This window comes from Micropterus salmoides, unplaced genomic scaffold (assembly GCF_014851395.1).
Source record: "Micropterus salmoides isolate LMB-PRFRI ecotype aquatic unplaced genomic scaffold, ASM1485139v1 Ms_hic_scaffold_17, whole genome shotgun sequence".
NCBI lineage: Eukaryota > Metazoa > Chordata > Actinopteri > Centrarchiformes > Centrarchidae > Micropterus > Micropterus salmoides.
Genome location: NW_024040817.1, coordinates 15,830,928 through 15,855,709, shown reverse-complemented (window position 1 = coordinate 15,855,709; position 24,782 = coordinate 15,830,928). Strand labels below are relative to the sequence as shown.

At 40.3% G+C, this 24,782-nt stretch overlaps 1 protein-coding gene across 16 annotated transcripts in view; it reads right to left on the bottom strand.

Annotated features, from left to right (window-relative positions):
• The window catches only part of ptk2aa (protein tyrosine kinase 2aa), a 62,324-nt gene that overhangs the window by 27,453 nt on the left and 10,089 nt on the right, over window positions 1-24,782 (bottom strand). For 15 of the 16 annotated variants that reach the window (XM_038724472.1, XM_038724473.1, XM_038724474.1 and 12 more), the window contains 11 exons: window positions 18,900-18,926; window positions 12,781-13,028; window positions 10,989-11,158; window positions 9,771-9,858; window positions 9,456-9,535; window positions 8,919-8,981; window positions 6,553-6,607; window positions 2,111-2,251; window positions 1,729-1,806; window positions 1,341-1,448; window positions 308-425 (listed from right to left, as the gene is read on the bottom strand). In XM_038724472.1, coding sequence (XP_038580400.1) covers window positions 308-425; window positions 1,341-1,448; window positions 1,729-1,806; window positions 2,111-2,251; window positions 6,553-6,607; window positions 8,919-8,981; window positions 9,456-9,535; window positions 9,771-9,858; window positions 10,989-11,158; window positions 12,781-13,028; window positions 18,900-18,926 — 1,176 coding nt within the window. Of the gene's footprint in view, window positions 1-307; window positions 426-1,340; window positions 1,449-1,728; window positions 1,807-2,110; window positions 2,252-6,552; window positions 6,608-8,918; window positions 8,982-9,455; window positions 9,536-9,770; window positions 9,859-10,984; window positions 11,159-12,780; window positions 13,029-18,899; window positions 18,927-24,782 lie in introns of those variants that run through there. The other variant, XM_038724475.1, reaches the window with a different exon arrangement.

Here is a 24,782-nt window from a genome sequence, read left to right as displayed (position 1 = left end):
AAAATACAACATGTCCATAGTAGGAGACTGGTGCTGTATTAAAAGTGGAGCACAGCAAACTAATTACAGACACTCCAGTACTTGATATAACAATTTAGCAATACGGATTGTTGCAGTGTCCAAAGAAGCTTTTGCTATTTTGCCAGCATGAAAGACGTTATAGAAAGCTTAAGAATAAATCAGTCCCACTTTATTTAGCCCCTGTCTACAGTTTATACAAAACTACAGGGTGTACAAGGTTGTATTTTAATATTTTTGCATAATCCTGAAGAGACGGGACAGAAATGAGGGATCTACCGCTTCATACCTTTCTGAACTCTGACAATGAGGGAATGAGTTTCCATGGAGACGAGCCGACAGTAACCGTCAATCAAGTCAGCCAAGTTCTCTGCCATGGTCAATGATGCTGTTGTAACTGTGAGAGGCTGCGCACACACACACACACACACACACACACACACACACAGTTGCAGGCCCGTTACAACGAGCCATTATCTCCAAATACACCCACACACACTTACACAAAAGCAGAGTGGGGGTTTCCAGCTTCTCCTTACGTCAGGGGAAAAGTCCTCTCACAGTATTTTTCTCTGTGTGTGTGTGTGTAAGTAAATCCAATACTGTAAAACCCAATTAAACAGAAATACTCATACAGCAGCGGCTTCCTCTGTGAGTCGAACCATTATGTGGAATCTATACATGGAAAACCATTACTTCATTTCTGTGTCCATCTCAGTCACACACTCGCACACACACACACACACACACACACACACACACACACACACACACACACAGGGCCAAGCTGATGGGCACAGCTTATGGTGGTTCTTTAGTATCCACTTACATGCATCCTACCCATTTTTAGACTCACAATGCTTCCTCAAAAATCATAAGCATTAGCAGCACATTTTCTATATTTTTAACGATAGCCCACAGCGTTGTTCTCTCTGCATCGAAACTTGCTTTTGAGTGGAGAAAAATAACTTCCAGTATTGCTGTGCATAAACTTCACATAAGATCCTCTTCTCTTGGTGAAACTAACCTTGGGAAAGGTAGAAATTTACCACCTGAATATGAGGCAGGCTGAGGGAAAGTGTATATGTCATAAAGATGGATTAGATAAAAAGAGGTGCAATGGGCATTGTCCTTTTATACAGTATAGTATCACAGAAGACTAAACAATAATGGAGCTACATATAAATGGAAATAATAGTTAAAAGATCACTATTTAGATTTAAAACAAAATGTACCGCTACAGCAAATTTCTACATCTAGACAAAAAGACAGTCAGTCAGTCAGACAGACAGACAGATGGACAAACAGACAGACAGACATACCTCAGCAGCTCCGGCTACTTTGAGCTGTAGCATCCCTTTCCTGTCCTTCTCCTCCATAGCCGAGTACTGGATAGACTGAACTTGGTTGAAGTTAGCTAGATGGGTGGGCTGGTGAGAGAGAGTAACACAGAAAGAGTGGAAATTAAAGCATGAAGACCATGCTTACCCTATCCATATACATTCATAATCAAATGACAGAGTAATATCTGTGGCTATCTTTATCTCAGGAGTTGAGCCTGTACTTTCATTTAAAGTTTTTGCTACCTTTTGTGGCACAGTTTGGTTGAAATATTTTTTAGATGAAGAACATTACAAGCAGAGGTCATTCCTAAGATAACCTATCTTAAACCTGGCTGTGTAGTACGATGTGGTCTTGGTAGGAACTCACCGTGGATCCCTTGTCAGTGAGGTAGCTGATCCCTTCCTCTGGCCCGATAGCTAACTCCACCTGGATCACCCAGCTGGACTGTTAAGAGAGAAGAGGAGGGAGATAAAGTTAAAAAAAAAAAAAGGAAGAGAGTGAGAGCAGAAATGAAAAACAGGAGAGAGAGAACAAGAAGTTGATTAAAAGAAATAGAGGAAAAGAATCCAGATTTTCATTCATTTGTAGTTCATAGCATAAGTCATACAATTTAAGACACAGCAAAGCGCCACATCTTTGTTACATGCAAGACCTGATGTCACCAAAAGGGGTCAACCTAACACAACTAACCAGAGCTTTCAGAGTTTCAGTACACAGCAGAGTGGGGGCAAGGATGGAAGAAACCTACCCCGAGGGCACATTTGAAGCACTCCTTGTCGTAGCGGTAAATTGGTGCAAGTATCTCCAAGAACTTCAGGATGCACTGCTCATCGTTGAGGTTGGCTACCTGCTTAAACGTCTGCTGAATCAACTTACGAAGAGTTTTAGCCTGAAGAGAGGAGAGAATTGGGAGGGGAAAAGAAAGAAAATTACAAAAAAATATTTAAAATATCATCTAGTGGAGTGACCAGAAAAGCTGGGAGAAGAAAGTGGAGGAGGCATGACGGGATGCGTGTGTGCAGTGTTTGTGAGTGTGTGTAGAGTGACACTAGGGAGGGGAATAGACTGATTGACTAATAGGCCACTCTCGTTCCAATCAAATTGACCTTGCCACTTCATTCTAGAAGCACTCTTAGTTCTGATCAATATCTTAACAAAGACACGTTGGTGCCGTTAGTTAACACTCAATTTAACATCAAAGCCATTCATCTGTAGTGTAACTTAAGCTCCCTCTACATGTAATGCATACCATTTTTTACTGTGTTAGTTGTGTTTTCCCTGCTGGCATCACAATCACACTTTCAGACCTGATATTATACATCACCAGAGTTACCAGATGGGGAGCTTGATGGGAAGAAAATCAATCTAGGAACATTATTCTGACATTTACAATCCTCTGTATACTTCCTCACTACACACATAAAGATGTGCAACACGCACGCGCGCACACACACATAATTTCATATATAATCCTCTTCATCTGATGTATATCTAAAAACACTGATTTATATTAAGAGGAATTCACCCTGACAAAATAAAGCCCTTTCCCTCCTTCATATGATGTTGAACTTCTATTCATATCTATGCACAGACATACATATAAAATGTATATAGAGGACAGTATTATCCAAACTCACTATGGACTATATTTAGTGAAAATACATACACACAGGCACACATACAGACAACCCCAAACTATAAATAGCTCTCCATATATAGATTAAGATAAAAGATTAGAGGAGATTTAGAGCACTACATCCCAGGCTTTAAAAAGTGTACGTGGATTTACAGTAGACTGGTTCACCACATTAAGGTCATTCTACTCAAAATAAAGAGTTTAACATTTAAATTTGCAACCAAAAAACAATCAATTGCATTGATTTATTGACTTCAGATGTAACTGAGACACAAGCAACTGACTGATCTCAGGTGGATCTAATGAGGCCCAAAAATCATATTATCAGAAGATGTGCAGTGTGTATAACCCCTCTGTGTGTCCTTAACTTTTAACATTTTTGAGTGCAGAATGACCTACATGTGCCTGTGTGTTCAACTATATGTGTGTGTGTGTGTGTGTGTGTGTGTGTGTGTGTGTGTGTGTGTGTGTGTGTGTGTGTGTGTGTTTTCAACAGATGTCTTAATACACACGTGATTACAGAATATAATGTGTATGTGCTAATGTGTTCTTCGTGCTCTTGATAGGATCAACGTGTAAATTCCTAGAATTCCACGACGCACACACACACACACACACACACACACACACACACACACATCTAGACACAAGGGAATATGGTTAGTCCAAAGTGTCCACCCTTCCTGAGAGGAAGTACTGCGAGTGGCTATCGCCCTCCCCATCATCAAGCCGACCATCTCTGTAACAACTGAGTTCAGGAAAGACACGGTGAGGGCTGTGTGTAGTAGGTCTCTGTTTTCTTAGCTGTAGAGGCTGGTGGAAAAAAGTCTTTACTGTAGAATAGTCCAATACTATGTTGTGTCATAGTGACCTACCTAAACTTGAACAACGGATTACATGTACTTTATCAGAGAAAAGAGAACATTCTTCAAGCTCTCTCAGGCAGAGCAAGGACAGGAGTTATATTGAAAGCCTTTATTTAGTTGGTTATATATCATATTGGTTAAAACACAGACCGGTTTGGACCTCACCAGGTCTTCATCAGGGCAGAAAGTACAAAAATCACTGAATGTGATGAAGGGATAATACAGCCTCCTCAGCTCAAGCAGGGCTGTTTGTTCAAACTTTGATCTCTAAAGCCGCTAAAGGTCAGTGTTACAAAACCTGCTCCCCAGCCTGTCAATATAAATGAACAGACTCTGCTCTTTATAACGCTGTCACCACAGCACCACATCAGTCACTGTTTACAACCACAGCCATCTGCTCTAAGGTTTGTGTGTGGGTGTGCGTGTGTGTGTGCGTGAGTGCATGTGCTTGCGTAAGTAGAGTCCATTGAGGGTGAATAATCCCATTAAATGACTACCATTCTCTTTCACCAGAGCGAACGGCAGAGGCGCAAATGACAGCTGCGCTCTGTCTCTCTCTCCTTCTCTAACACACATCTATGTATGTACATAAGAGCAGATGTGTTAAACACTTGCATATATTAGCATGACTGTTTTTTTACTGCTAATATATGATATAATTATGCATACAAAACTACTCAAAGATAGATGCAACCAACTCAATAGGACTGAAGGTAATTTTAATTTTCGATTTTTTTTTTCTTGAGTAATCGATTAATCGTTTGGTGCCATAAAAACTGAATCGCAACAGTCCAAAACCCAATGATATAAGATTTATTATCATGTTCTTAAAATTGAGAAGCTTGAACCAGACAATGTGAAAAAATTGTCTAAAGAATAGATTACAGGGTAACTTTTTTAACCTGGAAGCTTATTTTCGTATGTTTTTGTGTCTACAAGTTCTGCTGCAGTCAACATCCTAAATTACAACACTGGCCAGGCAGCTACAATCAAGTCAGATGTGCCAATTTATGGATGTTTGACTGCACATGTGTGTCACTGTGTGCCTCTTCGTGGCTTCTAAAACAGGCCTCAAGGGGCGTGTGCATGTTGTCATGTCTGCAGAAGAGCAGATCATGAGGGAAAGAGCAGAGGAGGTGAAGTTGGTAGGTGGGCAGCTGATGAGGGGGGAGTCAGCAGAGCCTGACAGACTGGGGGGGGGGCACATTGATGCCTCCCCGTCACTCCTCATTGTTGGAAAGAGAAAGTGGGTTTAAACATGACCTGAGGGTCACGCACACACACACTTAGTTTATATCGCTCTGCCGAGCATCTGTCTGCCCGCCTGCTGACATAAAGACCTTTTCGGGTCACTGGGCCTTTCCTTCATGCACACAACACCAAGACCCTCCCCATATACGCGTGCCGTAAATTTATCAATGACACAGACACTGCTCAGTATGCGAACACGCCCTCAGCCATCACATACAAACATACACAACCAAAAATCTGCCAATCTACAAATTAAGCAATTTGTCTTTTCTAACACAGAAGTTTTATTTACCATGTAAATGTTATAACTGTAAAACTGGTAGGTGCTGAAGCTCTGCTAACCATCAATATGAAACACATTCCAGTAGAAACCTTGATTTAGAGGACCTGTTATGTAAGTAATATTGCTTCATGTTACATTTAAGCAGGTAATAATACTGTGTAAATCCTGTACTGTCGACAAACTTTAGATTTTGTGTTTTTTAATTCATTGTGATTTTACCATTTACTAGATTTACATGTAAATTAGTATCCTGGCTTTGAGTCTTATCCTAGTTTTGGTCTTATACAAGGTATGCTGTTTACCTGGAACATGGGAAACCTGGTTATTCGTGTTTCTGTACACATGATCATTAACAGTATCCAGATTTCTGATCATCTGCTTGCGGGTGTGTCTCTTTCCTCCTAAAAATCATTACACCATTAATCATCATATTATTTCTTTTACTAACTAACTACTATTACTTTTACTACTAATTAACTGGTTATAAGGTTTACATGAAACAGTACCCCGGCTTCTATTGGCATACTCTAGCAAGCATGTTCCTGTGACCAGGACATGATGTTTACATTCATACAGTATATCAAAAAGGTTGTGTAACTGTATATTAGTTGTAATTGTATACATGAACGGATAAGGCACCTTATCAAGAGTGAAGCTAACAGAAAAATGGATTCTTCACTGTTGTTTCACTCATCAAAATACAGCTCATAAGTGGGTTTTCTGGTAAATGTTAATGCTTTTTCCAATTCTTTCTGCTATTCATGTAAACTTCAGTGTTAGCCAAGATTTCATTTCAATTTTGCTGAGTCTTGGACTGATTCACACTCTGTCAGCCAGACCAGACAAGCCCTGACAACACATCAAGTAGCACATTCAAAGAATTGGCTTAGAGGAGCCTTCACTTACACTATGAAGCTGCCAACAGAACCACAAGGTTCTGGTTACTTTTGGGAAGTGACTGTGATGGCAGCTGCTGAGTGAGGGTAGACCATTACATACTTACAGGACACCAATATTTTGATCAGAAACCCTCTTATTGAACAATATTTTAAGAGGAGAGGGTAAATAAGGTATTTGTTTCAGCAACGTGACACATTGTACTTTGTGTGATCAACCTCTCCTTTGATCTCAGTTGAAAACTTAATCATTCTCACCTTGACTGAATCCAACAGGTCTTTTGGGAAAAAACGCCTCAAACCAACGTCTTTCCTGGAAAGTGATACAGAGAGAAATACAGAAGAATGTTTATCATGCTCTAATAACACAGAGGAATGCTAATTGACAAGCACTTCTGTCTTTATCTGATCTCGGCAGATTCTTTTTCTCCTCGGTGGAGAAATTACCAACAACAGCTACAGACAGATACAGTTAGGCAGACAGGCAACTCAAGACAAGAAACAGAAAACAGAAAGCTATGACTAAGTGCTGACTACGGAGCACTACTCATCTTTTCCTAAGAGACAAGGCTGAGGAAAAACAGAGGGAGCAGAAAGAGAGATATATAGAGAGAGAGAGAGGCAGGGAGAAGTACAAAGAGGGAGACCACAAAGACAAAGAAAGATGTGCAGAGCTAAAAGAGGAAGCTAGCTAATGACTCAAACTACTCTGGAGAAAAGTGAGAGGGGGAGGAGGAGACAGCCAGTGTGGAGAGAGTAAGGGAAAGGCTGATAGCTCCAACATAGGCCAAATATCAGAAGGTGGCGTACTTTAATTTAAGAGCAATTCAGATGGCGTCGAGTATGTTTTAAATCTCAGGAAAAAATAAATAAATAATGCTATAAATAAACTTTTACATGCTGCCTTGTGGTTGTCTAAACTGCCAGACTAAGCTGTCTCAGCTTAAATCATTCTGCTCTATGGCAAACACACATGTAAATACTATTATTTTCACTTGGGGCTGTCCATCATCTTGTCTACGAAAGGACAAATTTATAAAACATGTTGTATGTCGTCCCCTAAAACGGTTCTCTCTCTCTCTCAAAAATCAAAGCTGTGTCCACCACAGGAGCAACAAGAAGCACAAACAGATACATTAAATGAAATGAAAGACGACACACCAAGCCAACCTTAAACATGGAACACCGACAAAGGCCCACTGATTACACGCTGTGCATTAGCTTACAAAAAACAAGGACTGCAGCCAACTACAGCTAGCTGATCTTTTCAACACGCTCATATGTTCAGTGGCTGTATAACAGGGACTAACCAGTCAGAAGTTTGTCCTCCTGAACCATACAAATACAAGCAAAACAAATTAACCTACCAATTTCACACTAATGCAAATATGGGTCAGTAATTTGCTAATTATTTCCTAATAATGTCCTGGAAAGTTATATGTAATGCTACAAATTAGAGGAAAAATAGAGATTCAATTGGTACACTCTCAGTTAATTAAGTCTAATTAACTGCTAGCATAACCTACAGAACATGCAAAAAAGGGAAATTAAAGCTCATTCCAGGAAACGTCTAGAAAATAAAAGGGTTTACTTGTGGTCTTTAGCTATCAGAAGAACAAAAAGAAGAATTTTTTAAAGCTGAACAAATAAAACTCTCACTGTCTTTTCCACCAATAATTCAAAATTGTCAATGGCTATCAATAAGGACCGACTAGATCTAGACACTACCTGTAATGTACGGGCAGAGATCAACTACGGAATTTCATCAAGAACACTTATGGCCTACTGTCAGCTTGGTGAATCAAAGCCCCAACAGCACTTCCCCTCTCTCCCTCTCTCGCTGCTTTAAAATATGCATGACAACATCTTTTTCTAATCAGCAGAGCGAGCCAGCGAGGGAGAGATAGAGAAAAAAAAACAAAGACGAGAAGAAGACAGGAGAAAAACAGACAAATATAGAGGATGAAAGCGTAGAGAAGAGCGGCAGACAGACAGAGAAGGACTGAGAGGACGAGGAAGAGAGACAAAGAGATATCGGCGGAAAGACAGTGGGCATTCTTCTCAGTTAATTGGAGAGCTCGTTAGGCTGACGGACAGGAAGAAAGACTTCATTGGAAGAGGGCAGCTCATTAGAATCAGACCATGTAAGAGCCGAGCCTCGTTAGGGCCAGAGTTTGTCAATGTTCTTCGTCGTCATCCATATACCGGAGAGCCAACGCCGACAGAGCAGCCAATACCAAATAAATCTACACAAATGAAGTATTAAACATGGGGTGATTATGTAACTGAATAAACGCAGTGTTGAATATAGGAACTGGAGCTAGAGGGTAGGCTGTCTTCGCACCAGTTAATGTAAAAGCATGTCAAATCACAGTTGGACTGAAACTAAAATGAACAACTATTTCAATATTTAAATGTTCCCAGACTTTCGTGCAATTCCCAAACTCTTAGCGAAATCCATTGGAACTGCAAGAGTAACCATGAATCAAAAACTGAGATAATGTGTTGTTTTTTTCTGTTATTTCTGCTGGGTTACAAAACTTATTACCAGGTAGCGGAGTAGTGTGGTGTACCAGAAAAGTTGTGTGCTGGACTGAAAGTGAACTTTGCTCATGAAGACTTACTCCAGTAGTTCATAGTTGGATTTCTTGTCCAAGGCATTTCCCCTCATCTCCTTGAAGAACCTCCTGGAATAAAAACCAGTGGGACACAGAGAGAGCAAGGTCAGATCCATTCACTGCAGACAGGGATCATTTGTTAAATGCGTACCAAAACTAATCAGGTTTTAAATTTTAGCAGAGCCAGGATTTCTGGCACAACTTCATCCAACGGGCATGGAGAAGGGAAAAAGCAACATTTGTAGTGTGAAGAAAATCTTTATACCAACACATTTTGGGGTCATCATGATGCCAACGACCCAGGTTTTAAATTTTAATCATAAAAAAAGCACACTCAAATTAAATAGAATTACATTTATTGTTTTTTATATTAGTATAAGAAGTATGTGTGACAAATGTTGGAAGAATACATAAAAAAACTATATAAACTGTTGAAGGTATCATGAAAAAAGAAAATAGCCGTTAAACATAAAGAATTCTAGTAGTTTGAAGTCTCGTTGTATATTGAAGATGTAAGTTATTTGTGAATGAGAGCCATCCTACCTGATTTCTAGACAGCCCAGCTTGAGAGCTACATCTTGTTCTACCTGATGCCCAATCTCTGTCATGTAGTCATTCTTCACCTGGGAGACACAAACGCAGGCCGCAAATATATCTTTGTTATAACAATTATCTCTACAAACAACAAATGGCAAGCCATCTATCTCACACAAATACCAAACAGTCCCTCTGACCTAGATTACCAAAAGGCAAACACCCTTCAAGCAGTGCCATCTGTCTCAGTGCCGGCAGAAAATGAAACGTGTTTGTGTGTCTGGGTGCCTTTGTGTGTTAGTACGTCTCTTTGTGTGTGTGTACCTGGTGGTAGAAGTAGTTGAGTGTAGGTTTGTCTTCCATAAACTGCTGCACAAAGCCCTTTGGAAGATACCGGATCCTTAATTCATACCTACAGAGGAAAAGAATAAAGGGAGAGTGAGAGTTGTTATGCAACAATACCATATTCCAACTTAAACAACGACAACATGCAGCTTCTATATCTTCTGGAAAGAAATGTTGGGATAAAGCTGTTGCTAGCCTGCTAGCCATGCTAACGCCCACAGTTTATGGTCACTTTTCCACACTATTTCCTGTCTGCATGCAGCTAAAATTCACAGAGCAAAACCAGGTCTAACAGCACCTTTGCAACCACTCATCAGGTCATCCAATCAAATCACTGCAATGCAACAGTTCTGTGTTGGACATGAGCGGTGACACTGAACAAGCTTTAGCATCAAGCGGGAAGCTTCCGGTCAGAGACGTGAGGCGAATGCAGAAGTCCCTTAAACCTGCATTCTATAGAACGGCCAGCAGGGGGCGACTCTTCTGGTTACAAAAAGAAGTCCGGTTCCATTAGAAAAAATAATGGCAAAATGACCCTACTTCTCACCTGATTTATTACCTCACTAAACATTTTCATAATGAGTTTATGGTCTCAATCACTAGTTTTAAGTCTTCTTCAATTCAACATGATGTTCATTTAGTAAATTATGGTCACATTTAGAGGAAAATAGACTGTAAAGCAGAATATGCGCAGAATACGCTTCAGGGCGATTATCTGATTATCTATTGACAAGTCATTACCATGGCGACCTGTCAATCAGGTTAGAGTAACTCATTCCCACAGCACTGTGTAAATTCAGCGCTGTTGAAAAAGCTCATTAGGAGTTGGCTGTTCCCTTTGTCTGGTGAGAACATTTAGTTTTAAGCCTGTTCAATAGACAAAATTATCAACCTGGTTAAAATGACGATAGATACACCTAGCTAAGCAAGCTAGCTAGCTCCACACACAGCCTTTAGCTCCACCAAATACGGTCATGTCCGGTGCCGATGGCAAAAAAAAAATCAACATGACGGCGGCCTAACGGCCAAACTCGAGGCTTCAAAAAGGCAGTCCACAAAGCAATGGGTGAGGTCACAATGACCATGTCCACTTCTTATATACAGTCCATGTTTAGCATAATGTGTTTGACATAATCTTCGATATGTTAGATTAGTATATCGACAAGTCATGAGACACACACTATCTTCTTCCCTCACCTCCACTCCTCGTTTGGTCGTGCCTGTTCGTAATTCTCTCTGATGTGGGACACACCCATATCGGGGTGGAGCCAGTGCACCTGGTCTCTGGATTGGCTGTTGCTGAGACGCAGGCCAAAACAAGACGTCCAGCGCACTTTGTGAATGTCCAGAATCTTCTGGATGATTCCCTGGAAACAAAGAGTATACAATTTTACTGTGATATCCCACTTCCTTTGCACAGTTATATAATCTCTGTTTAAAGAATAAAAAAGGCAATAAAATATTTATTTTTGTGAGACTCAAGACTGATATTATGAAAGGATAAAGTATAAATTAGTCTTAGCACTGGAGTAGTGTGGTGAGTGCTAAATAACACAAAGATGCCCAGTAGACAAAAACAGTTAGCCAGTCTGCAAAGATGTCAGTCTACCATACCTCAGTGTGCCAACTGTGCTAATGTTTATGTCTGGCATTTTTTTCATCAGGTCAATGAGGGCAGGAATCCATCCATGTGTATGTGTGTAGGTGACTTGAAGCAATTTAACATGACATTCCCACCCAAACAAGTTGACAGAAATCATACACGCACGCGCGTGATAATGCTCACAGCACCATGTGTTGCCATGTAAAATGCTAGGGGGTCTGACCCAGATACTGAAGGAGAAAGGGAGCAGAGAATATTTACAGTGACTTATCCTGTATGGCCACTAAAGTTTGAGCAGTGCTAAGTAGTTTCTGCGTCACGGGAGCAGCTCTAAAAGCATGCTGCTAAGTAAACCTACTCTAGTACACACTCGTACGCACACAGAATGTGCCCAGAGGTTATATTTGCTTGCAAAATATTTTCTATTACGCGAGTGTCCTTTATCAGAGCAGATGGCTTAGATCTTGAGCTGTGGAATAACGAATAAACGACTGCTGATGGTAAACAGCAACATATACGAGGTAGAGATAGTGTCATGAACTACAAATAGTACCACTGTAAAAGTTATATGGTTCAGTTTTGGTAGAATAAGGCTGGAGATATTCTGTATTTAACGGGTTGATAACAAAGTCCATGAAAAGACCCCAATGTCCAATAACTGTGGATGACATGTTCCTTCATTACCACAAACACTTAGCCAATTCCATATATAAGTATTGCTATAATATATGCTAAGTATTACAGTGCCAAGCTGTTTTAGGAAAATACTTTGAGCCGAGCTGCTAACATTGCTAAAAAGGCTAAGAATGGCAAGGTCTGTCTGCTCTGTCCACCTTTTTAGTTCAGACTGAAATAGCTCAACAAATTTTCCATGAAAATGTTGCACAGACATTAATTGTCCCCAGAGGATGAATCCTACTGACTTAAGTGATCCCCTGAACTTTCAGCAGGTTGATACTAGATGGATTCCTGTGAAATTTAAATCAGGGATACATTTTCACCAAAGGATGAATTTGGTGATGCCCAGACCATTCATCTAGCAGCTCTATCATCAGATCAAAAAAGTAATTTGTCCAGTACTTTGATTTATGACCAAATACCTGCAAAACTATTGATGGTGAACATGATGAATATACCTGCTAAAAATCAGCACGCTAAAAGCCAATGCCGATGTTAGCATTTTGCTAACCACCACTTTATTTAAGTACAGCCTCAAAGATCTGCTAGCATTGCTGTAGACTCTTAGTTTTGTTTTAAAAATGAAGCTCTATACTTGTGACCCATTTGTAAAGATTTATGTCTTTCAGGGGAAAAAATTGCCTTGGGGGTGTCAACATGAATTCACTAGTACATGGTGGGATAAAAGCATTATGTGTCTCTTCTTACTCTGACATCAGTTGCATCGCCATATCTGATGTTGGAGGACCAGCAGCTGTTTTCAGTGTTGGTCTCAAAGTGGTGGTAGACTTTAAGAACCCTGTCCACTGAGCCGGCCATGGTTCGGTCCGACCCCCCCGCGCTCAGCCTTGATTTGGCTCCTCCCAGGAGGGCATGGTTCAGGTTGGGGTCTAGGTAGGCCGTCGCCATGGTTTTCCCTGCTGACACTGCTGCTGCTGCTAGGTGTCGGTCATATTCTGGGCAGGAGAAAAGAGCAAATAAAGCACAGGTGAAATAAGGAAGAGTAAAGACTAGAAGAGAGAATACGACACTTTTTAACTTAATCCCTCCTATGAGATTTTAACCTATAAGAAACAGCAAAAAATACCCTAATGCACAAGGGCACATATTCAAATTGCTTGTTTTGTGCAACCAACAGTCTAAACCAAACAGATAGAGTTTACAATTATATAAAACAGAGAAAAGCAGCAAATATACACATTTAAAAAGCTCAAACCAGAGAGTGTTTCATGTTTTTGCTAGAAAAAAATACATAAATTATTACTCAATTATCAAAGTAGTTATCCACTTATCAATTCTTAATGCTCTACTTCAAATTGTTTGTTTTGTCCGACAGCCATCGGACCCACAAACACTAAATTCATTCATAAGACAAAGACAAGCAGCATATCCTCACATTCAAGATGCTGGAACCTGCAAATGTTAGCGTTAGCAGCTTAAACAATTACTGAAACAGTTCTTACAACATAATAATAGTTGCCAGTTTTATTTTTAGTGATCTACTAAGCGATTAATAGTTATTAATTCATTAGTTATTAGTTTGTACAATGTAATATAATACGTGTTTTCTTTCTGCCGTTAATTATAGACTGATGCACTTGAGGATGCACGTGATGTAGACTTGAATCCTTAATGTTGTCTTACTTGGAACAAGCCTTGTACAGCAAAGAACCATCTTGGCAATATGGTTCTTTGGCAAAGTAAAAAACTAAGATGAAAGACACTGAACAATGTGATACCAGAGAGAGAAATAAAGAGAGAGAGAGAGAGAGGGGTGCAGTCAGGGTCAAGGCTCAGTATGTAAGCACCTGTGTAAAACACAAGGAAGACAATGCACCTCAGGCTGCTGTTTTTCCTGAATAAGGAGTCATGACATTGACGCACTTCCTGGAATTTAATGGTAACTTCTTCTGTGTCCTCTATGTCTGCGTATCAGTGTGCAAGACGTGTGTCTTTGTATGTGTGTGTTGCTGTAATAGTGAAACTGTGTAGAAAAAGATACTGAGATATCTTTCACTCTTTCTTTTTCTGCTTCTCTTCCGTCCTGTGCTTGTCCTCTCTCCACTATTAAAAGGAAAATTGATATGCTCTAGCAGGTAATTACTCCTGAGAGAGCACACACACACACACACACACACACACACACACACACACACACACACACACACACACACACACACACACAAACACTCGTACAAAACACACAAACATAACTCAGAGGAAAGACTGTAAAGTTGTTGAGGGATATATCACAGTAAGATAAAAATGTCCTCCCATGTTGTGCTTCCAATTCCAAATGGTAATGACTTTTCTATCGACAAATGACTCCAATAGCTTTCAGCACTTTAGCCTTTCTCTTTCTCTAGCTCTCACACACCCACACACACACACTCAACTGCAGAGCAACGGTAGCTTTGGCTGTACACCCAGTCAGTTCCCATGGAGTCAGATGTCACAATGTGGACGGGCTTCGTCCTCCTTGTGTTTGTGTGTATGTTTCAGTGTGTGTGTGTGTGTGTGTAAAGAAGATTTCATTCATACCTCTGTCCCAACACATGGGGAAGGGGCTACAGCCGCTCATCGCCATCGAAACACATGTCTGTCCCTCCCTGTGTCGGTCTGGACCGAGGACAGACAGACAGCTAGCGGTCTCACAACCACGCATCACACACACTGAACCCTTCTTGTGCAGAAGTTACACAAATAAACACACACAGACAAACACAGCAAGGACCTGTTACAGCTGCAAGAACATGCTCACATAACCCAAACACTAAGACACACACACACCATCTCCAAAGTAGAAATCTTTTGTCAACAGCATCGTTAGCATCGTTACTTCCAGAGGGGTAACAGCAGAAATCCTCAAAAAGGCCAGTTTTCTGGTCTGGTGACTCTTTGTGTAAGTGTGAAGATGCTACAGAAAACAGACAAACAGCGAAAATGTAAAACTATTCTCGTCCTTCTTAGAGTTTACTTCTTTGTCAAGTCTTGTCTTCTTAATCGTTTCCTGTGATCCAATGTTTAACCAGTCCAGAAAGATACCCAGAGATTTAAAATTAGTTGTAAAATTAGTTTCATCCAGAAAATTCCCTCCTCTTCTTCTTCTCTCCACTTCTCGATAACTCCTCAGCGGCCCCTCTCTGATGACAACACACTGTTTGTTTTTTGCCCAATTTCTGCCCCATGCCTGCACTCCATTGTTTCACAGTTGCCGTGGATTTGGGTTATTTCACTGAGTCCCCCGTGCCTCCTCCAGCAAAAGCTCCCAGACAAATCCAACTTGTGCAGTGTTGATTCAATGGAGATTCAGTTAGTTGGCGGTCACACAGAAGGAGAGACAATTACTGTGCTCAGTGATAAACAAAAGAGAAAGTTAACTTCTTCCCTTGGAAAAAGAAAGTGCGAGAAAAGAGTGAGACAGAAAAACAAAGGAAACAGAGACAGTGGGACAGAGAGGCAGAAAAAAAATGCAGCGATTGTATCAAGGTGAACGAGAGGAAAAAGAGGACAGAGCAGCGCAGCTGAAAGAAAGTTGAGTGGGGAATGAGAGAGATTGGGAGAGATCTGCTGTTGGAGGAGCAGGAGGAGCTAGAAACTATTAATATGCTAATCTGGCTAGTCTCTTGTGTTCAATGGAAAAAAATAAAATCCTCCCACTTCTGTTTAAGGAAGCTGACCTCAGAACAGCCCTTATATTGTACAATTACTGCTACCATTGCAAATGTAAGGCAAAAGAAGGGTAGAGAAAATTTGTATTTCTACTCACAGATACTATAAGACACATCCACAGTATTTAATTCACTGAAGATAAAAGAAAAAACTAAACACAGATGTAAAAAGAAAACCTGGACAATAACAGTAATCGCTGATCAGAAGCACAAACCCACTTTAGTCCTCCATCAACTCCCATCATATACTCATCCCAAACCAATTTAAAGCTGAACAATAGGCTCTATATTTAACTCTAAGGTGAACTGCAACAATCCCCTGAACTCTACTCTTCCAGGCTGTCCACGATGACCAGCTTAGCCAAACTAGACAAGGAAATCCTCAGAACTGCCATATCTTTTTTAACAAAATATTGTGGACAAAAAATAAACAAATGAAATTAAAATCTCCCAAACCCTAAAGAGAAGAGCAGAGTAGAAAAGAGCGTTTTTTTGCCAACACAGACACTGCCTTGCTGTGCCCAGCATGCAAACTAGCTGCGACAAACAAACCAATCCAATTCCAAACCACAAGGTCTCAATCAATCACACTTCATACTGCACATTCAAAGTCATTACTTTGAGGTCACACTCTCTCTCTTTCTATCTAGAGTGCTCGAGGTGCTGTCCCATAGGCTCATATCCAAGGCAACGCGCAATGTCCTGCGAGCAAAGGTGCCACCTATCTCTGTGAGTGTTACTGCTGACCAGATGCCAGCCTCCATTAATCAAACGGACATTTATCCGCCTGAACACATGCTCAGCTGAAGAACTGAACAAACCTCGACGAGCTACTGAACACAAACACAAATGCACACAGCAGACTCACAGAAACTAGAAATCTTAATGGCACCTTGTGGGTGAGACGGTGAACAGTGTGTGTGTGTGTGTGTGTGTGTGTATGTGTGTGTGTGTCAATTTCAGGCACTGGCCATTGTTCTGATGAGAGCAGGGGGTTTTAGTAGTGTGTGTGTGTGAGGAGGGGGGGGGGGGGGGGGGGGGGACTATTGAAAGCTTTTTGTCAGGGGGCCGGATGCTGCCGCGAATGGGAAGCGCTCTTTTGGGACTGTGCCAAAGTCTCTCTCTCTCTCTGCCTCTGCCTGTGTGTGTGTTTATGAACACATCATTATTTTAACAGCGGAGGGAAACACAACACCGACTATCTACTAAATGCAATTCAAAGAATTTAAAGATGCCAGTCATTTATTGTCTCTGTTTTTTAGGTTGACTGTATAGAATAACACCTGTCCAGGGACTACAGATGAAAAATAGTCTTTTAGCTAACTCTGGCACATTTACATCAATGTTTTATTAATGTGCACTGTCCCTGATGAATTAAACAAATAAATAAAAAATACAAATAAACCTCAAAACTGTAATAGCTACTTTGATGTTTTATCAGTGGACAATCAACGTGTTTCTGTCGATGCTTTGAAATTAAAACTCAAAGGCTATTTGAATTACAAACGTATTTTACCTCATAAATTTAAAAAGGATTTTTCCTGCCTGTAATCTACATCACTCTTTACTCCACTATATTACTCTTTTGATACAGACCCCTCAATTTTTTTCATACCTGTGTCAAAGGTAAAGCAGAATTCCACTGTACACACTACAGTCCCAGTTTTCTACTGACAATGTCACAGCTCCATCTGTCAATTTTCTAATATGGCAATGAAAATGTAATTAGGTTCCACTGCTCTTACAGTCCATCCATCCATCCATCGTCAACCGCTTATCCTGCGTACAGGGTCGCGGGGGGGGGGGCTGGAGCCAATCCCAGCTGACATCAGGCGCAAGGTGGGGTACACCCTGGACAGGTCGGCAGTCCATCGCAGACACACTTTACAGTGCCAAATGTATTTTGAAATGTACTGCTGTGCCACATAACAATGACTAAAACTGGGCATACCAAGTGACCGTATTAAAAACACCCCACACCTGAAGGTTATCAACCAAGGCATGAAGGAACAAAACATAAACTAACAAGACAGCATTCTTTAAATTAAGCTGACAAAACCACAACACCATTGCTGCACACACCGGAATTACCCTTAAAACATCCTGTCCAACTTGGCCTCTGTATCTACAATTGCATTTTCATTCTCCTGTCTCCTCATAGAGTATTGTGAAACACACAATTTTATAGTTGGAGAGAGCAGAAAGCTGACACTCATTTATCTGCAAATATGCTTTTAATTTGTGTGGCAGCATTTTAGATTGAGTTCCAACTGTAGCATTATGTTCCAGGTCAAAAGAGCAATAGGAATTGCTGGACACTGGCAACTTAATTCTTTCAGGGCACGATGCCATGACATGTCAGAAATATGCTGCTTACTTTATTTCGGTACTACAAAAGGAAAAATAATTACACCCTCAGACTGTTGAGAGCTAAATGTGGACTGTCTTCATGGATCATATTTTGTTACCGGCATCTACGGTGTGAAGATTACAATTAGTCACAAACTCCAACTAGAGCGATGTTCACTCTCCCTCAGCCCTGTCTGCACTAATAAAATAATTCACCACACTCACACACAGATAGAGTCCCACTCTGTCTGCTTTCTCTCTTGTTTAATTGTCTTACACACTCGCAAACATGACTCACATAAAGATGTGCGATTAGTGTATCTTCTCATTAGTACCAACACAGATTACAAGCATCTTGAGCTCCTGAGGATATTCTCAACAGTTTAACTCTTTAATAAGAGGATGTCAGCACACACGCACAAACAATAACACAGCACATATACTGATTCCCATCACACATATGCGATTTATAGGCTTTTTAACTTTAATCTTGACTCATGTTGCCACTTTGCCCATTTTCTAAATACAGTAAATGTTTCCTACTATTTAGTGGACCACAGAGGGCTTATATTAACAGCAATTCGAACCATCTTAATATCTTTGCTTTCCCTCAATATACTACAGCATAGTGGGCGAAGTAATCCTATAATATAGTATCATATAGTATAATAATATAGAAACTTTATTTACACTGTAATCCCTTCTAGGAAATAAAATATTACTGAAATGAAACCACTCCTGGAAGCGGATTTGTGATCATCAGTGCTGTTTGCAGGTGAGTACAAGACATGAGGGTCAGCTACTCACCGGTGTAGTAGGCAATCCTGGAAATATCTGAAAGACAAAGATAGAAAGAACAGAGTTAGCTGGTTTGTTTAAGTACGAGTCACTGAACAATTCAGTTACCGACCATAAATTGCAGTGGAGATGCCAGTGCCTGCCTCACAATTTAATCAATATCCTGTCGACTTTTCAACGGAACATTGATTGATTCTTTTTAGAATCACTCTCCCATTGTTACATGATTTACCCCCACCAAAGATATGCTGAAGCGCCACTGGTTAAAAGAGCAAAGGTAACAGGTTTATTGTTCAGGGCTTCACGCTGAGCAGCTGTGAGGACGTTAACAGTGACTGGGCTTCAGGTCCGTCTACCCTCTTCCCTTCCTTTGGTGGGTAAAACTACAGTATGATATGTGGTTATACTCTTAAAAGGATTGTATAGTTTACTTACTACATGAACACAACCATGGTTTCAAGGCTGGAACACACTTCTTTGGCTTCTATGCGAATGTGCATGTCGGGTTTTTTGGAGACAAAGGCTTCAGCTTGCTTTACACAAGGTGAGTGCATCGGCTCCTCTGAAAACTACAGTTACATCCTTAACATAACACCCCTTTCTACGGAGAGCCCTTGGGACATTTACATCTTCACAGAACCACTATGCTTGCCTAGAGGGAACGGGCTGGTCACTCTTCTGTAACATTTTAAAGCATATTTTCTAAGCTCTGGCAGCACTGTGTGGTCAGTAGGAGCTATACAGACCCATTTGACTGATGGCCAAATCTCTAAAGAAGCAAAACAAAACTTCTCTGGTGACTCTGCATTCAAATATTCCTCAAACTAAACGTAATCATTTTGCAATATAAAAGTATGTACTCAATGCCACTTAATATGAATTTCTGGGAGTACTGCATAAAGGAAGTGAAGAGAATATATGTTGTAACCCAAAGTTGGATATTAAAATGCTAAATGTAAGTTCAATGTCAAAGTGGCAGTTCGACTCTTATTACTGACTAGGTACAAACACTCCATCGATACCGCAGCTCCCGAACTCCCACACAAAGCCCGGGAGAAGCCTTTTGACAACTTGACACCCAGTTAGGGCAGTGATAGGGCTGTGTGCAGGAGGAGGTCAGGAGTTTAAGTGCCTAAGTGCTTTAGACACCCTGATGTACACACACACACACACACGCACAGTGAAATGACACCAGGGGTTGTCAACAAAAACGATGTAATGGCAAGAAGAAAACCGACAAAAAGGAAGTACCAGCAAGGTGACTCATGGTGTGCGTATCATCGATAAACCCTTTGTAATATGAAACCACTAGATTTTGTGTGTATGTGTGACAGTTACCGAATATGAATAGAAGCCTTTTGACAATAACATCTTAATTGCAACCACAAAAATTACCACAAACGCTCTGACATTATTAACTTCTCTCTCTATTTAGGTGACACATTTTCAATTCTGAGATGGAAATGTAGGTTTATTAAATGCACCCCTAGCATTGCTCAGCTCTGCAACAGCAGAAAAGTTCTTATGTAAAGCTCTAGTCAGTATGTCAAAATAGTTATGTATAGATATTTTTTATCTCCTATAAGAAAACACAGAGCATGCTGCCCCCAAAACATTAATTATAAGAGTTACTTGTGTTTTTAGGCACAATATTTTCTCATTTCTCGACTTGTAGTCATGGATCACCCTTTCGATGATTCAGACAAAGACAACCATTATAATAAATGACTAAACCATATCCTAAGTGGGTAAAATGGACCACGGTAAACAGACATGGAGTGTCTACATCTGCAGTAAATAGATCTGAACCCCTTCAGACACCATCTGTCCCATGAATGCTCACTCTGACTATTTGTCTAAACGCTTTCGTGAGTTAAGTTAGGTTTTTTTGGTGATTCGTGTCTTGTTCGTGATTTAAATCATTAGCAACACCATGTTGAAAAGTGTTAACTATGGCTCGCTCTATGATTTTATTCTTTTCTTTATAGTATGTACAGCAGGAGTGCTAGCATTGTGCTAATTACAAACCAGTCTTTTTAATAGCCTCCACTGCACACATATCAAAGAGGCCCATGGGTTTTCTCTCTCACACACACACACACACTTACTTGCCTGTAGACTGGCAGGCGGCCCAAAACACCTGCTCCTCAAGCTGTCCTCAAGGACCAGACACGCAGGAGAGGAGAGGAGCAAGAATTAATTTCTCAGATCTATGGGAATATACAGTTGTCTATCCCACAAATGATTTAGAATATGTTGTCAAGTTGACAACTGCTCTGAAGTATGTGTTGTTGTAGGTAAGTTTGTTGCAGAACACCCTCTCAGTAACTCAAACTGTTTTTCTACTGTGAGTTTGTGGCCTACACAAGCTATTGTGGAGGTTACAGGAGTTACAGTTACCCTCAGAATTACAGCTCTGTTAGCTGAAAAAGAACATTTGTCACCACAATCTGAAACGTTAAGATTCTGATTTGTATTTTGCATTTGTTTAGTAGTCGTTAGCACTTTTGACTGCTGCTCGGTGGTCCTGCTGATGCATACACACTTCTCTCTTTCACACCTGTGTCATGAGCCAGCATTAGTAAAAGGTATGTTGGTGCTCTTCCTCAGCTGTTACTACTGTGCACCAAATGACCAAAAATACAGAAAACAAACCGTCACACACACCTTTCCAGACAGATGTATCGCCACACACACGCACACACACACACACACACACACACACACACACACATACACACACAAAAACACTGCGGTCACACAGTCTCCATGTCTGCAAGCGGTGTGTAATTGCAAGTTAATCACAGGGTTTTTTTGGTAACGTAATTAGACAGAACAATCAAGAGAGACTCTGCCATGCAATGAGTGTCTAAACTATTGGTCTCAGATCAGTAGTTAAATAAAATGCACAGTTTGAGGGAGGTCAGAGAGTAAGAGAATTTTTCTTTTCTATTATTAGTCATGGAAACTAATGAAAGACAAACCCTATCTTAAATGGAGAGACTTAACAGCAAAGTTATTCTTTAATATGTAACAACACAATATTAAGAACAAGGTGCGCTCGGTTGAAGAGCTGAAGAGACTGTTACAGCAAAATATTGTGTTTTAACATTACAACAACATGTTTTTCTTATATGTTTTATTGTGAGCTTCCATTACACATGTATATTTGTGTAACAAATATCCTTGTTTTTGCATGTCCAAACATGGACACCAGACTCGGTTTCAGTTTGTGTTGCTCTGAATTTCCACTTACATGTAAAACAGAAAGGCTGAAGCAGCCGTTCGGTAGATGGAAGTAAAAGTTGGAGAAACTGAATAAAACTGTGTGCAGCTCAACACAACCGTGACAGATCAAACTGGCTGAGGAGACATAGCGGCAGATGTTCTTTTCCCCCGCAAAAAAATAAAACATTTCTCCTGCAGGAATCAACTGATTTAACCTGATGGGAGCAGTCAGCTGTTCTGCCTCGTTGCTCTGTGTCTAATAGTTAAACTTCAAGCTGAGCAGGCACACGCTTGAATGTGTGTGTGTGTGTGTGTGTGTGTGTGTGTGTGTGTGTGACCCTCTGGACAATAGGGTGTTAGTGGGGCGTGCAGTCTTACGATACAACATAACCCCTAAGGCACTGATCACACCTGTCAGTCACACTAACACACAAATGCATAGAATCACACACACTTCTGTCCTTGAAAATATATGGTCCAAGGAAAGGTTCTGACTTTGAAAGTGACACATAAAGTGCTTTAAATACAATAGAGAAGTGTTTTTTCATGAATCCATTTAGAGTGAAAAACATAAAAAATACTGCCCCGGTGAGCTGTATAGGTAATGTGCATTTTTCTCATTATTCACATTCAGATAAACATCAAGCAATAATTCAAAACCTGGCTATCACACAAACACAAAATAAAATCCATTGCACACACTTACACACACACACACACACACACACACACAAACACACAGATGATGCATACCCAAGATAAATCCTACATGCATGAAACATAATAAGGTCACATAAACGCATGACTGCTTGCAGACATTTATCTGCAAAATTGCACACGCTGACACACACACACACACTCACTCAAGTGTGTATAGTTCAGGTGCAGTGATAAAGCTAACTGGCTTACTGGAGCGGCGCGCATGTTAATGGTATCACACTCAGACCAGTTACACCATGTATAATTCATCACAACAGAATTAGAACGTATGAACTGGTGAAATAGCATAAGCTCTAAACTGATCTTTTAAATGGTATCATGTCTCTGTTTTTTTAAACAAAGTCAGGTTGTGGGTTTAAGCATATAACTTACATACCCGCTGAAAACATGGTCTTAATTAAGAAAGAAAATCAAACGTAATGTTAAATAATTAATTCTTCTTTGACTTTTTATGAGAGCAAACACTAGGGAACTGGTTTAGAGGGCTAAAAATGAATACTGAATTCTGATTGGCCAATGGACGTAAATCCTTACTAGCTTGGCTCTAGAGAAGTAGGATGAGAGTAGTAGTACACCACGCTATGGATGTATAATTAACTAAGCTAAAATGGCCAATACATGCAATTATAATTCTTCAATTTCATATATTTTTGTGGATCCTAAATATCAAGGGTCTTAGGACAGTGGATGTTGTATGTTCTATAGATTGAAAAGCCCTCTGAGTCAAATTTGTAATTTTAGCATGTATAAATAAAATGAACTTGAGTGCAATTTCATGCCTTGCACCTCTTTCTAACCTTTGTCTAGCATCACATCTGTGTCGGCTAAAATGCTTGAAAGTAACAGCAGGTAAAAGTGCAGTGTTGTGTGTGTATGTGTGTATGTGTGTGTGTGTGGGAGAGGGAAGTTGCTAGCTACGCTTCTTGTTTAGCGAATTTCCATCAATTATGAACCAATATGGAAATATTAAATACTCAAATATAGATGATATAACCTAGAAACAAAGCGCCGCAGGGGGATTGTTCCTTCACGCCTACATTTACATGCAACACACACACACGCACACACCTACACAGAACACCTACACACAGAGCCAGGTGGGCAACAGTCTACAGATGGATGCACACTTGTATTCAAACACAACCCACTAATTTGACACACATATCAACTCACACATACTGCCTGCATCCCACACACACACACACACACACACACACACACAGAGTTAACCCCCTTCACTGCACATGCACACTTCAAGCTGAAGCCTCCTACATACAGGCAACCGAACACTTACATCTCCCTGTTTTTCCACATAACACACTCACAATCTATTATCAAATGGTCTGTAAAACGTTTTCCAGTTTTCTGCCTTCAAATGTCTTGATTTGTTGCACCAACGGTTCAAAACCCAAAGACGTTAAATTTGCAATGATATAAAACAGAGAGACAAACAAAATGATCACATTTGTGAAAAAAATCTTAGGGAGTGTTGCTTAAGACAGACAATTAAAGGGTTAATCAGTTGACAAAATTGTCAATCAACTAGTTGGGAAACCATCTCAGTTCTAGTTCTTTCAATCAACTGGAACCATGCTGCTTGTAAGTGCGTGTATTAAACAGTTGGTCGCCCTCTTCCTCCACCTTCTCCTCACCATCATGATCAGCATAATTATTTTAACTACCACAAAACTGCACTTTTCAATTCATACTTTTCAGTGGTAAGAAAATGAACAACTAGAACAAGCATCTTCAGATACAGTTACATACAAATGTACTGCACACACAAACTCCCAAAAATGTATTTTGAGTTTAGAGGCTACAGGATAAAAACACTTATTCGTACATTTTCAAACACCCACACACCAAACACAATTTCACACACACATAAACACACGTGCACACGTAAGCCACTCGCATATGCACAAAAATTCTTACCATGGTATA